General features: G+C 37.0%; 1 protein-coding gene across 2 annotated transcripts in view; it reads right to left on the bottom strand.

The window, feature by feature from the left end:
• ARHGAP10 (Rho GTPase activating protein 10) overlaps positions 1 to 13,771 on the bottom strand; it is a 156,390-nt gene that overhangs the window by 59,995 nt on the left and 82,624 nt on the right. For both annotated transcript variants that reach the window (XM_064450310.1, XM_064450311.1), the window contains 3 exons: positions 8,319 to 8,393; positions 3,171 to 3,258; positions 1,921 to 1,979 (listed from right to left, as the gene is read on the bottom strand). In XM_064450310.1, the coding sequence (XP_064306380.1) occupies positions 1,921 to 1,979; positions 3,171 to 3,258; positions 8,319 to 8,393 (222 nt within the window). The remainder of the gene's footprint in view (positions 1 to 1,920; positions 1,980 to 3,170; positions 3,259 to 8,318; positions 8,394 to 13,771) is intronic.

Here is a 13,771-nt window from a genome sequence, read left to right as displayed (position 1 = left end):
GAAGGAGCTTTCTGTATGTTGCGTGTTGAATTGAATAATTTTGGCCCCGACAGGTTTCACTAGCACACAGATGAAACAAGAATCTGTAAAAGATGAAAATAATCCCTCTTCCTGCTTCTCAAAGTTGTATTAAATCACAAAATTACATCTCAGTAGTCGTTACAATGAGAGGGGTAGAAGTACTTCTATTGTCTATAATAATACTTAATACGAGGTACATAAAGAGAAAAATTTAGAACGTACTCTGAATGCAAGAAGTTTTGACACCAGGACCACTCATCAGGTCCCATTTTACTCCAAGGCAACTTCAATTGCTAGAGTGTATTTCATATAAAATACCACCATATTTTTTTCAGTGCATATTGCTACAGATTTTAGGGTTGGTTTTTTATTCTTTTGCAGTGAACACCCCTGCACAGATTGCAAGAAAAAAGGGTACCAAAATGCAAAACATTTAGCTTCTAGTCAGCTAATCAAAATTCAGACAGCCAGAAAAACATAAGCCTTCTTTAAAGAAGACCATTTTACATATATGTGAAATCACAAACTCTGATTAAAGAACGGCTAAGCAACTTAATCACAAGATAAAGTCAAAGCTTGTGTAGCTTCAATCTCCACTGATACGTGCAAAGAAAAGAAAATTGAAAGGAGAACCTTTTAATTTTGGGTGGTTCCCCCCCCATTAGTTTCAGAGAAAAGAACATTCCTTACTATTCCAGGTGTTGTTGGCTATAAAAAAACCTAACATTAGAAACAACACTGACTACCTATTTTTAAGTATACCGTAACTCAGATCTGCAGTGTCGATTAAATTTCCCTCCCCACTACATAGAATCAACCCCTCTACGAAATTGTTTACTACTTATGAACACTGTACTATTTAAAACACCGAACATCAACTGAATTCCTTTACTGAAAGAGACTATAAAATAGACAAAGGAAAATAAAGCAAGAAACTGCTGGCGGAACTTTGTAGGTCAAGAAATTATTTTAACACTTTCCAATACAAACAGGCAGACTCACCATCTAGGTAAGTATGCTGAATTTTGTTGAAGCCCTTGGCCTCTAAGATGTGCTTTAGCAATGAAATTCATGGGCTAATTCTCATTTTGAATTAAGGACCACAAATGAACACATTTTGCAGTCCTGGAAAGTCATTACAGCAATCCAAAGACGATAAAGCAATTGTCTCAAAGTTTATTTTAATTTTGCTTTCCACAGTTTGCCAGAAGTGCTACAGGCTGGGAAGAAAATCAGCTAAATATCTGTTTGATCCTGTTCCAAAAAACTTTCTTACACAGTTTCCCTCCATCCTCTTCAAAAAAGTTCCATCTACATTAGATACCATATAGCTGAACTACAAATGCTGTTGTGTCTTCTCCAAGTCTGTATTTGAACTGCCGTAGTGTAATCTGGCCTGCTCTTTCCTTTCTTCTACTAATATATGAGGAACATCCAAGCCAGCCTGGATACAGAGCTAACAAGGCACTGAAAACAAGGGTCAGGCAGCTGTGCTTTAAGGATTCAAATGAGCCTGAATTAGTGTATTTTCTTTTACTAAGCTTCATACTCTTTATAAATGGAAGAAAAAAAACCCACAATCTAAGTAGATGTTTATCATTATACAATTAAGATAATAAGAACGAATGTTTACAACATCTATCCGAAAGTTTTTCCATAAAAATTTTGCTATGCTAAGTCTGTCACCGGCTTGCCTGTCAATAGATACATCATACGTGTCATGTACTAGAACTGAACGCTGGTTAAAACCTATGTATTTTTAAAACATTTATTATTCCGTATTCCTACAGTTTTACTGGCTTGAAGAATTTTTCTGAAATTGCATTTGCAGCAGCGCTCCTAAGGCCACAACAGTACTACATGAAAAGATTCCTATTTGAACTACAGTCATATATTTACTGGCAGGAACGATGAATTCTCCATGCAACTCGTATGTCATCAGTGGCTCTGGAAGACTTCTGTAAAACAAGGATGACATAATAAATTTAGCTATATTCTCTTCTATCTGTATTTACTCTAAGCAGGAAACCTTTTTAACATTCAGTAGTATAAGCCTTGCACTGGAGGCAACCATTGTTACGGTGGCCCTTGAAGTCAGCAATTTCCAGCACAAATGGAAAACTTGGTGTTATCAGGAAAATTGTGTTTTTAAAATACAAAGAACCACAAGTCAACACCTTTCTGGAAAGAAATAGAGGTCTTAAAACAGTTAAGTTTGCTGAACAGTAGCCATCCACAAATCAAAATTCTAGAGCATTTCAAATGGAAAAATTGAAATTGAAAGCTTTAGTCATCAATGAAAAATGTACTAAATAATGGCCACAGAGTTAAAACATCAGAGTTAAAACCTTCATATATTAAGTTGACTTTACTGATGCTTATGAAATATTGGAGTAAACACTCAGATGGGAAATACTGTAGGCAGGAAATACTTCATCATGTGCACTTTTTTCTTCTTTCCTACTTTTTTTTTTTTTTTTTAATCTTTCCTACACTCCATAAGGGAGACTTATCTTGATAATAGTTCTTCAGCATTCTTTGATAGTGGTTGCAGTAATACTTTAATAAAACCAGCAGATTAAAAATACTGTATTTGTGTTACACTATAAGAGATACACAGGAGTTCTATGTTCTTAGGCAGTTTAGTAAAATATCTTGATCAGGAATTGGCCAAGCCATCTGAACAGAGAACACATCTAAAACTCATACTTTTAACGAATTATTATTACTATCGCACCTAGAACATCAGAGCAAGGGCCAGAAGGAAAAGAGGAAAACATTAAAAATTTCATAACCTTTTCCTTTTTCATTCTACCACATTAAAACACAAAAAGGCAAAAAACTCTCAACAATCTTAGCTGACTTTTAGTAAAAACTCTAAGCAAGTTTACTAACAATTCAGGTTTCTGAACCATCAGTGAAATGCTTATGTATCTAACACAAAAATGTTTTGGGGCTTCTCTCATATGAACATGAGTATTGGTGTTGTTAAATTATTTTGATTCCCCCAAGACAAATAACAAACAAGGTATTTGCACAAAATGAGCCTCTATTCCAAAACATAGGAAAAGGAAGTAATGTAGCTTAACACACTGCATAGGAGAACTGAATACATACTCTAAAAAATAAGGAGAGACAGACAGGCTTACCGCAGATATTGCTTCATAGCACTAGTAATTGTCTTCACTTCCCAATCCACAGAATTTTCCAGGTCAACTTCATTGCAGGTTTTTGCATCTAGAATATCATCAGAAAAAGAAGAGGGACATGAAAAAAGGGAATTCTAATTCAGTATGCCCTACATGAACAGCAACACATTGAATTTGACCGTTATATATTTGCTCACACGGACACAGAAGTAATACGTCCTTCTTACTATTAGTTAATACTAAGACAACTTAATATCCAAACCTCTTTATAAATTCTATTTCTGTATTTTGTTAAAAAAGTATTTACTGACAATCTTTTCTTTAATGAAGGATTAAAAATCACTTTCATGTAAAAAGTTCTCTATAGCAATTGATATTTTCACACCTTTAATTAAACAGAAAGATGTACACAAACACAGAAAGATGTACAAAAACAGTTTAGAAAAAAGACCCGCTAAGCATAACTTGTCTTTTCATTATTTAAAATGCAAGTACACTGAGAAATCTTTTCCAATTCTTTCCACAGTTTTGCTTGTAAATTGTTATTTTGGACTACCAAAGTGCAGTATAACCCTCCTTACTGTGTGAAAAGCAAGAGAGCCTTCAAAAGTAGAAAAAGGACTTTATCACTAAGTTTCCTCTCCAAGATGGCCTGAATGTTTCCCTTACTTGGTCAGTCTTAGCCAAAGGGAAAAAAAATCCTTGCTTGCTTGACCATTTGTCAGGTTCATCTTTTACAAGGTTAGCTGGTAGATTCTTACAGCAAGACAGATCAAATTGAATGATCGTACATCTGCATGACCCATCAGGTGAAAGGTATTTTGACAGAACACAGAGAACAACACAGCACACTGGAATGTTTTGCAACAAAAAGCCCCTTTTGGCCTCAAAACGGGAAGCAATAGCTAGTTGATGCAAGAAGATCATGTGTATATGGCCAAACTAGCCCATTGTGTTTGGTAACTTCCTGTGCCTGAAATTCTGTTCGTATTAATGCTGCATGTTTCCATCAGTCACTAGAGTAAACTACAGCAGTAGCTGATACAGATTACATGTTGACCAATTCATACAATTCAGAATTCATTTATTACTTCCCTTGTCAGACAAACGACAGACACATTTAAAAAATCAAATTAGGATCCCTGATTAAAGGTGCAGTCCTTTTACTGGGACTAAATAATTCTGTTCTAAAGGCTGTGCCAAGCAATTATTTCTGTAACTGCATATTCTCCCTCATTGTATCAATTATTTAAATCTCATCTTAAAATACAAGTCAGATAACATTTTCTACCGAATTGTTACTAGCCAACCACCACCCAGGAAAAGGTTTCTTTTTTCCTCTTTTTAGCATCCTAGCTGTTTCTGCGTTCAAATTCTCTTTCTTGAGAAGAAAACCTTTCCATTGAATTAATTAACTAAAAACTACCATCGCATCAGAAACTAGTGAAATCTATGGGGATTTTTTTACTAAACCACTATGTAATACCCAGTTTTTAAGTAACTGCTTCATAATCATCAACCTCTTCACAGTCAAAGGATGCACTCAGTTACATGAAATTTGTTGACAAATTTGGGAAGGAAAATAACAAGTGTCTGAATCCCAAAGCAAGCCTCTTAAAATAAAAAAATAGAAGGTATTGTTGAAACATTTTATTATCTCTTGGGGCGGGGGGGGGGGGGGGGGCAACAAAATTTGGCCCTGCTACCAGCCCCGAACAATACCTGCTTTGACTGTAGATGCCATCAAGACTTAAAGACCTTTTTTTCAATCTTGGCTTTTGACAGTTGCCCTACATAGCTCTGTGCCCCACCACCCCATATACCTGACTGTTCCTGCTCTATTTTTCCCCCTACTTCAAACATCCCAGGCCATTATATGACCTGGAATTTCAAACGGGATTTCAAAAATTACTTTTACTAGTTTTCGTGCTACTTATTCACACAGCAGCCACTGTGCACTGAATGGCAACTTTGTGCATATAAAAACTACTGTGCACATTTATCAGCTTTTGACAGAGCAGCTCTAAATCTTATGCAAATCTGTCTGACAATAAGGGAGCTAGAGTTTATAAGAACAGTCCAGTTCACTAACCTGTGTTAGGAAGAGACACTCTGCTTTCATATGCATACTGTCACTTACTGTATATATATAATTAGGAATTCAGTGTAATTGTTTTGAAAGCGGCTGGTTTTGAAAAGCCAAAGGTACCTGAAATTTTGCTTCTACAACATGTAATGTCTGGCATTTTTCACAACAGGCAGTATCAGAAATCAAAACCGAACTCATCAGTAGGAACTCCAAGTCCTTAGCAGTCACTTCAACACGAGCAAAGGTCTGTATGAAAGCTGACCTGAGCGCTAGTTTGAATGAAATCTATGTAGGCAGCTTGTACAAAATGAGCCACATCAGATCTATAACATAGATCATAGATTAAACAGGAATTCGTCCCCAATGCGTTTCAAGAACTGAGCCTCCTGACAGCCGACAGTGTACTCTGAATTGCTTATAACAGATTCCCATAACATTGGAAGTCCTAACTCTGTATCCCTGTTTACTAGATATCAGATTAATTTAACTTGTTCCCATGACATGTAATGAGTGTTTTCCTTACTAAATGCCTCTCTTAAATTTAGACAAGATCATTGTTGCAAAATAGATCACCATAGCACCATGCTAGTTACAAGTAACTTCGACTAAGGTAATTGCAAAATTAACTTTTTTTTAAAAACCAGAATCGTATATTTAATTGCTGAGCCTCATTTTTCAGAAGACTTAGTTTCTCTAGATTTTTACATTAAAGATTAAAATCTGTGCATTCAGAGTATTAGAAAAGCATATTTTCGTCTTCTCCTACTCTACTGACTCTCAATGTACTTTACACGATTTTATAGAAAATATTCTGAAAAAGAGACAAAACTACATGCTATTAGGTCCCTGGTTACCATTTGGAAGACGTTTTTTGCACTTCGGGTCTTTCAGACTGTGAACCTCATGGTCAATGATAGGTAGCTTAAAATACTTTGAAATCTTATCAAACATTTTATAATACAGAAAGTTAATATGAGTTTTTTATGATTCTGAAAAGATCTTTCATATAAAAGGGTATCTAAGAGTATACCCAGAGACAAAGGATTAAAGATTAATCAGTCATTTTAAATTCTCTGTACCACTGTATATCAAAAAGAAACCCTCTTTACTCTTCTCTGAGGACAGAGAGATAAAGAGCACAGATAGGATCGCTTTCAACAAATCATCAGAACAAGAGCACCTGCTCGCACCCTAACTTTTTTCCGTTCACTATTTTGCCTTGTCTTGATACCACTGTATTCCTCTTACTTCAAATAAATATATGAATCTTGGGAATGACAAAAAATGTTTCTAATTTTAAAAAATAACTAAAAGCAGATGCTGGAATCCCCACTAAACTCTTCCAGCTGCTACTGAACCACTGGCAACCTGAGTCTATTTAATTTGGATACCACTAATGGCAAAGAGGAAAATTTGCCTGCCAGACCTGCACACCCATGCTAAGCCAGTAAGTACAAAACTGAAAAATATCTTATGATATCAAATGCATTTAATAGAGACTCTCTGCGTCATAACGCGTCATTCTTCCTATGGTCAGTGGCTAAAGATAGTTATTGTTTATTGAGGCTAACTCCAACACAGATAAACAACCATGAGAATCTGTTATAGATCAGTCATTTTTATAAATCCCAGTTCGTATTTCCAAAAAGACTCTTTGGTACAATACTTCAAAAATACAAGCAGGTTTATGCGCACTAATGGAGAACTTCAGGGCACTGTTAATATTGATTAAAGTGAGATATCCTAAATTAATATTTAGCAAGGTCATCATGACAGATTGATATGACATGCAGGTCCTCAAGCCTGATGTCTTAGCATTTCTGAAGAGACAGCCTGTTTGAAAAAAATAAAGGAAGGAAAAGAAAAAGTCTTACAGGTGGCACTGAACTGACAGCAGCATATAATATAAAAGCGCTTTGTCATTCACATAATGTCTGGGATAATGAAATGAATTCACTTTCTGGCTTCCTCCAGTTTGCAGTGCCAAAGAACACTGTGTTATCAGCACAGATGGAGCATGCATGGTTCTGGAGAAGAGCCTGGTGCAAACTGCAAACAAGCTTCTTTGCATACCAATGAATCCCTGAGAATCAGACCTTTGCTGTCAAGTGACAGGTTTGGAAGCTCTATAAAAATGAACTAATCCCAGTGGTCTTGTCTGACTGCATGTACTGTCAGTGCCTCAGGACAAGAAATTGGGAAACACAGCACATCTTGCAGTCATGGCTACTACTTTGGTGAGAGATACCAGGCAGATGAGGGATTTCATCCAGGTGCTAATACTTTTTTTTTTTTCTTTCCCCTAGGGACAGCAGAGTGGCAAGAGAACTACAGTCACTGGGATTAAAGATGCATCAAAATTTCCAGAAAAAAAGGGAGGGGGGGGAAGGTTTCTGAGAATAATTTTATTAATCAAAACCTCTTAAAAGCTACACATGGCTAACTAGGTATAGGAGAGTCTAAGATATTACCCACATATAAGAGCTATACTACTAAGTTTATAAAAACAAATCCTTTCTCCATCTGTCTCCCACCTTGGCACATAGTTATTATTAATACGTATATCATATTCCTCCTCTTAAACCAAAGAGCTCTTTGCCACTAGGATTAAAGTAAATGTCTTATTTTGCACAATGATTAACTGAAAACATGCATGGGCATGTACACCTGTACATCTTAGACATCAGAGAAGAAAGATGGAAACTTCAAACAATGAAGCAATAAGCTTCAAACTTTCTTGAATTTGGTATTTTGAATTTTCCCATCAGACCCTTCAACTTAGGCTGCTTTAATCCCACTTACATCAACCTTGCACAAAGTCTGTGATTTGCTCCTACATGTCCCATAACAGCGCTCTTCGTTTATTCCTACCAACTAATCTTGGTCTTGCTAAACCAGGGGAACTTAAAATGGTATGGGGGCTACTTACATGGACTAAAGCAAACTAGATTTGGCCCATATAAAGAACAACTACAGGCAGATGCTTTTAATACTAAATATTGACAGTAAAACAGAATGAAATAAAATATTGAAAAAATTATTGTAAAATAGAGGCATACCCATCAACAAACTCAGAAGTCTCTGGACCTTTGAACTCACCCCCACAACTCTGTACAATCCTTGGTCATTTATACCTGTTAGTCAAAAGAAGAAGGAAAAAAAAAAGGCAGAAGATCAACCACAGTCAAATTCAGTATTAAAACTTTTCCCCGGGCAACAAATTCTCCTCAAAGACAGACAGACTACATAGTATTAACACAGTCGTGAGAACAACATAAAGTATTGCAAGAATCCTTTTGTTCTTCTATGTTTTTAAGATAAGTCCACGTTACGTTTTGATAAAGATTTCATGTACCTCAATTCCACTTCAGCAACTGAGAGTAGAAACAAACAAGGACAAACCTTCACTTACCAAAAAAAAAAAAACCAAAACCAAAAAAAACCAACACCACACCAACCACAAGACTCGCTGGCTGTTTTCAGATTTTTTAAATGACATCTTGGATACATCAGCATCCACATTCTAATAATGTAAGAACCGAACCAATAAATGCTAAATTAAGATTTCTTTAATAAATGTAATTTTGCTTTTTTCTAAATATGTGGCTGACAAAAAGAGTTTGGATAAAATAAAGAAAAACTTGAGCCTATTCCCAGTCCTCAAAACCAATGCTTTTTCAAGTCTGTAAATGCTTTTCATTTAAGATATGAGACCTCATTCCAACCCACTGTGGTCCACACACTAGTTATGTCCAGAGGCACGGCCCCAGGTTACTGAAATCGGTACTTCTGGTTTTGTTTGGGATGAACAGAGTAGCCACAACCTGCATAATATTTTCAGTCCCCTAGTCTCATTTCATGTGGACACTGGACCACCTTCCTGTCATTCCTCCATGCCCTTCCATCTTCTCACGCACATTCACTTCGCTACCCCTTTTCTTCCCTTGCTTTTGACTTCCTTTACCACACCTAGTTTTATCCCCAGGGAAGTAAAACTATGAATATAAATTGAAGGAAAACAGGAGGGAGAGAACAGGCACGGAAGGAGAAGGGCAAAGTAAGGTATGTCTTTGTCTGCTGCACTGTTTCAGAGGCTATATAGTGGGAGGTAAAATATAACAGTCCCGAAGCTGACATAGATGTTTGAGAGGCCACATAATAAGCAGCCATCTACAAACACCACCATATTCTACCTCTACATTCACATTGGCCTGGAAGAGTAAAAATGCCACAAAATACCTGTGTTTCTACTCCAAGGAAATCTTTTCAAATAACAGATTATGTGGTATTCTTATTCAAAATATCCTTCAACAAAGGAAGACTTGTGGAGAATTCCTAGTTTCAAGACCAAACTGTTCCAACCCAGAGGATGAAAATTAAAACCAGTCATATGAGAAAAAGTTCCTTCCCAAATAAATATTAGATGAAGTATGTAAAAATCATTAGCCTTTTAATGAATTACTGTCAGACACAACCATAATGCACAGCAATAATTCTCAATGAGGTGGAGAGAACATCGCATTTTCTACCTCCTCCTCCTGCCTAGCCTTGCTACATCTTTTCTTCTTCTTTCACCCCCTCCTCTTCCTCACACAGTCTGCAGCCTCCTCAGCCATCCTGGATCTTTGAAAGCCTGCTCAACTCCTCCCTGTTAGCACTGCTCCATCCATCCTCTGTCCCGGTGGAGAGCTGATGGGCTATGGCAGCAGCTACTGCTTCTTTCAGTTGCTCCACCTGGGCAAACTGGCCCTTTTCTTTCCCCAGGGTGCAGGCACCACTGTAATGATGCTGAGTCTTAAGCTAGATGTTATGTTCAGAGCTGGCTCATATTAACAGAATAAGCAAGATCTCCAGTATTTCATCTGTGGTCATTAAAAAACACAACTCTAGAGCATGCTCACAGTTTAGCTGTGCACAAAAGAAAGAACCGCAAGAAGCAGCTATGTGGCCACAATGCTATTCTTCTCAAAATATGGAGTTATCAACCCATCCCAGTAAGTTTTCAAATGATACCCAGAACAACAGTGTGATAGCAAGCTATACACCACTTAAAGACTGCCAACACTAAAAAAAAAAAAAACCCAAACCAAAAAAACCCAAAACAAACCACATAATCCTTGATTCACTCAAAACAAGGATGCACTAGGAATCCATCCTGAAAACAGCAATTATGTTTTTACTTCTAATTTCTCAGAAGTGTCCAGGAAAATTCTGGTACAAAAGTAACACCAGGCTTTCCAATGCTCTGCCAAAATGCATCATGCTGTTTTTATACAAAGTCCTCCACTACTTTCAGTGCCACAGAACAAGCCTTCTGCATCGTATGCAAGAAGCTAAAAGGCTGAAGAAATAACATCACAGTCAAATACAGCTCAGGTTTTGCTTATCTCAGAAGCTGTTTTGTAACTTCCTGTGCTTCTAACATTAAAACTAAGGGGAACCAAACCGTGCTGACCCCATATATTTATGGGCTTAAAAATAATTAAGGTCAAATCATAGAAACTACTGCTCAATATTAAAACAGATATCATATGCAAAAGTGTCCGAAATTATGGCAGTATTGAAACTAAGACAATCCTCCAGCAATAATCATGAGTCTGTGACAGTAATTATCAGATAATTGATCAGTTTCAAATTTATCAACCTGAAAAAAGCACAGCTAATTGCTAGCAGACATCAAGAAGCGCAAAGAGAAATTAATATCTGAACATAGTTTTAAATGATACCTTTAAACATACCTTTAAATGATGTTTTATTTAAAATATACAGACCTGGTTTGAATCAGTACTATTTCTGATTTAATCTGCACATTTCAGATCATCAGCACATCCAAGACTGATAATGCTTGGCATTTACAGAACACAATTGACAAGATGACTCATTGCAAGGAATAGCTTATCACTGACTAAAATGTTGAAGGGTTCAGACACTATGTCTGCCAGCTCAACCAGTCACTATTGTCAACTTTAAGTGGTAAAGCCCTGCAGCATAATTTCCTTCATATTTACATTATCTCAAGATGTTTGGCTGTCTGGTACTGGAATTCGGCACAGGTACATAATATGTGAAACATGCTTAGAAAAATAAGGTATTGTAAGTAAAATAGTAATTTATACTATTGTAAGCAAGGTATGTAGGCAAGTTTACTTTGTGGCTGGCATTGTACATGTGGCTGACAGACTATTAATTTAGCTGCAAATACAACTTTTTATATTAAACTCCATAGTACAGAAACAGCCATAAAAGTGACACTCTAAACTCAAGGTAACACCAGATTTTTTTCATTAAATGAAAAGGTTTTCTACTTCCTCCGCACCATCCTCTTTCTTTCTCAGGAGCAGACAGGCTGGACAGGCAGCTCAATGCTGCCATCTCTCTCTACAGCTCAGATTAGCAGCTCTGGTAGTTCTAAAATCAAGCCAAACACTGCTCTGGCAAACACTTACCTACCACATCCTCACAGAAGGTACAGCCAACTACTTGCACACAAAAACATGCAGGGTCTTTACTACCGGAGCAAACAGCTCTTTGATGTTTCTATAAACTTTTACCCTGTTGTATTATTCTCAGTACAGAATTATAAATAAAATACTCCAAACAGAATCCCAAAATGTTCTCTCAGAGACAAAATACGGGTGTACATCCAACCGGCATCATGCTCAGTATGTGAGAGACAGGCTGCATATCTTGATGCCTCAGTGTGTCCTACCAGGTGAAACACAGCCAGTGTCTTATACAGCAATGCTGAATCAGCAGCTTACATGCATTTTAACCAAAAACACTACCTCTGGTTCTTCTGTTCATTCAGAGCAAATAATTTTCTTCTTGGCTTTATAAGGGGGAACGTAACTGAGAAAAAATTATCCAGCCATTGACAAGTTTATGTTCAATATCTCTGTTATGCTCTTCTCTCTCTGAATTCCAGACTTTTTCTGCTATGACATGACAAGACTATTCTCAGTTTCCACCCACACTAGACTGTCCTCTCTTTCCACCCACGCCAACCTCACACCCATTATGATTAAAAGAGATAAAAACATGGCACACAAGCACAGTCTCTGAAGAGGCATCTGTCCTGTTTTCTTCTACTGAACATAACTTGCCTTTGACGTGTTGATAAAGTAAAATAATCAAGTAAAAACTGTTTTAAGAACAAGTATAGGTATAAAGTGTGCAGCCTGAAAGATGCATTTTTGTCATCATACAACTATTTGGCCCAACCCTTCTGAGGCAAACAACCGAATGTTCTCCTGGACCTCTGGCTGTTTAGCTCGGCAGACATCAGCAGAAGGTCCTGCAGGTTCTGCAGGAAACAGAAACTGATCCTTCAGAAATGCTTCAGTTAGTCCCAGGAATGAAATCAGGATTTTGTTTGCCAGGTTTGTTTTTTTTTAAAATGCAGTTGATGTTAAGTTTAGTAATGATAAGCAGAAAATCATCAACAACTGCTTGAAATGCAATGGACAAATCAAGTTCATTGAAACAGAGCTAGGTGGATTGCTGAGTTCCTGGAAAGCATTACCTCACCTAAACCCATTCCTGAAACCCTGGGAAAAGAAATATTTATTCAATACTGATTTTTTTTTTCCTTAAAACCTCCCCAAAACAAAATTAATAGATAAAAGTCATTTACATTGGTAGTAATTACCACAAAGCAGCCTATGGACTGCATGTTTTACACGGGCTGTGTACAAGGGATAGTGAAGCTGCAAGGTCTCCAAAGACAGGAAATACTGCAGCTAACTTTGGTAACTTTAATTCTCTTCCAAGTATGCTTCAGGGCAGATCCCACTATGGGGACACATGCTTCTAATCTATGCAAGCTTATTATCTGTCTTGAACAACAACATTACACATATATTTTGCACCGCCTTACATCCCCTAAATCAAGGCATAAAGAACAGAGTGGACTTGAACCACCACTCAGTTTAACCTATCCACCCACAGCCATACAAAAAAACCCATATCTAACCCATTGCTCCAACCAGCCACTTCATGAAGAATGTGTTGACACTTTTTCCAGTTATGCTCTTGTTTCGCTTTCCCTGCAGGATATCAAAGGGGAAAAAAAAAAAACCTACTTGAAGAAAACTATTTGAAAGTATCTATAGATAATAAACCAAAATATAGTGTATTCCACACTGCTTACAGTAAGCATGATTAATAAGGTTTTGTAAGCGAACCAGTCACTGTGCTGTGGACCAAAACCAGCCTTTCATTACATGACCACATACTACCCTTTTCATGAAATCTGCCTCGTCCAGTGCAAAGAGAAGATCCATTCTATATTGCAGCAGTGCTTTGCAGCAAAGGCGACTTATCTGTAGGATGCCAGCTTTATCTGCAATGTTTCCCAGATGAAATATTCAGATTGTAAATGCCAGTAACTGAAATTTTTAGTGATGAGCCAGGCAAACCTTATTTGAAAAATATTCAAAAGAACAGAATGAACAAAAAATAACACCAGACAGAATATGGTCTAATCTGGAATAACATCTTTAATACATCAGAC

Source organism: Phalacrocorax carbo, chromosome 4, assembly GCF_963921805.1.
Source record: "Phalacrocorax carbo chromosome 4, bPhaCar2.1, whole genome shotgun sequence".
Classification (NCBI taxonomy): domain Eukaryota; kingdom Metazoa; phylum Chordata; class Aves; order Suliformes; family Phalacrocoracidae; genus Phalacrocorax; species Phalacrocorax carbo.
This window is presented reverse-complemented; position numbering and strand designations above follow the sequence as displayed.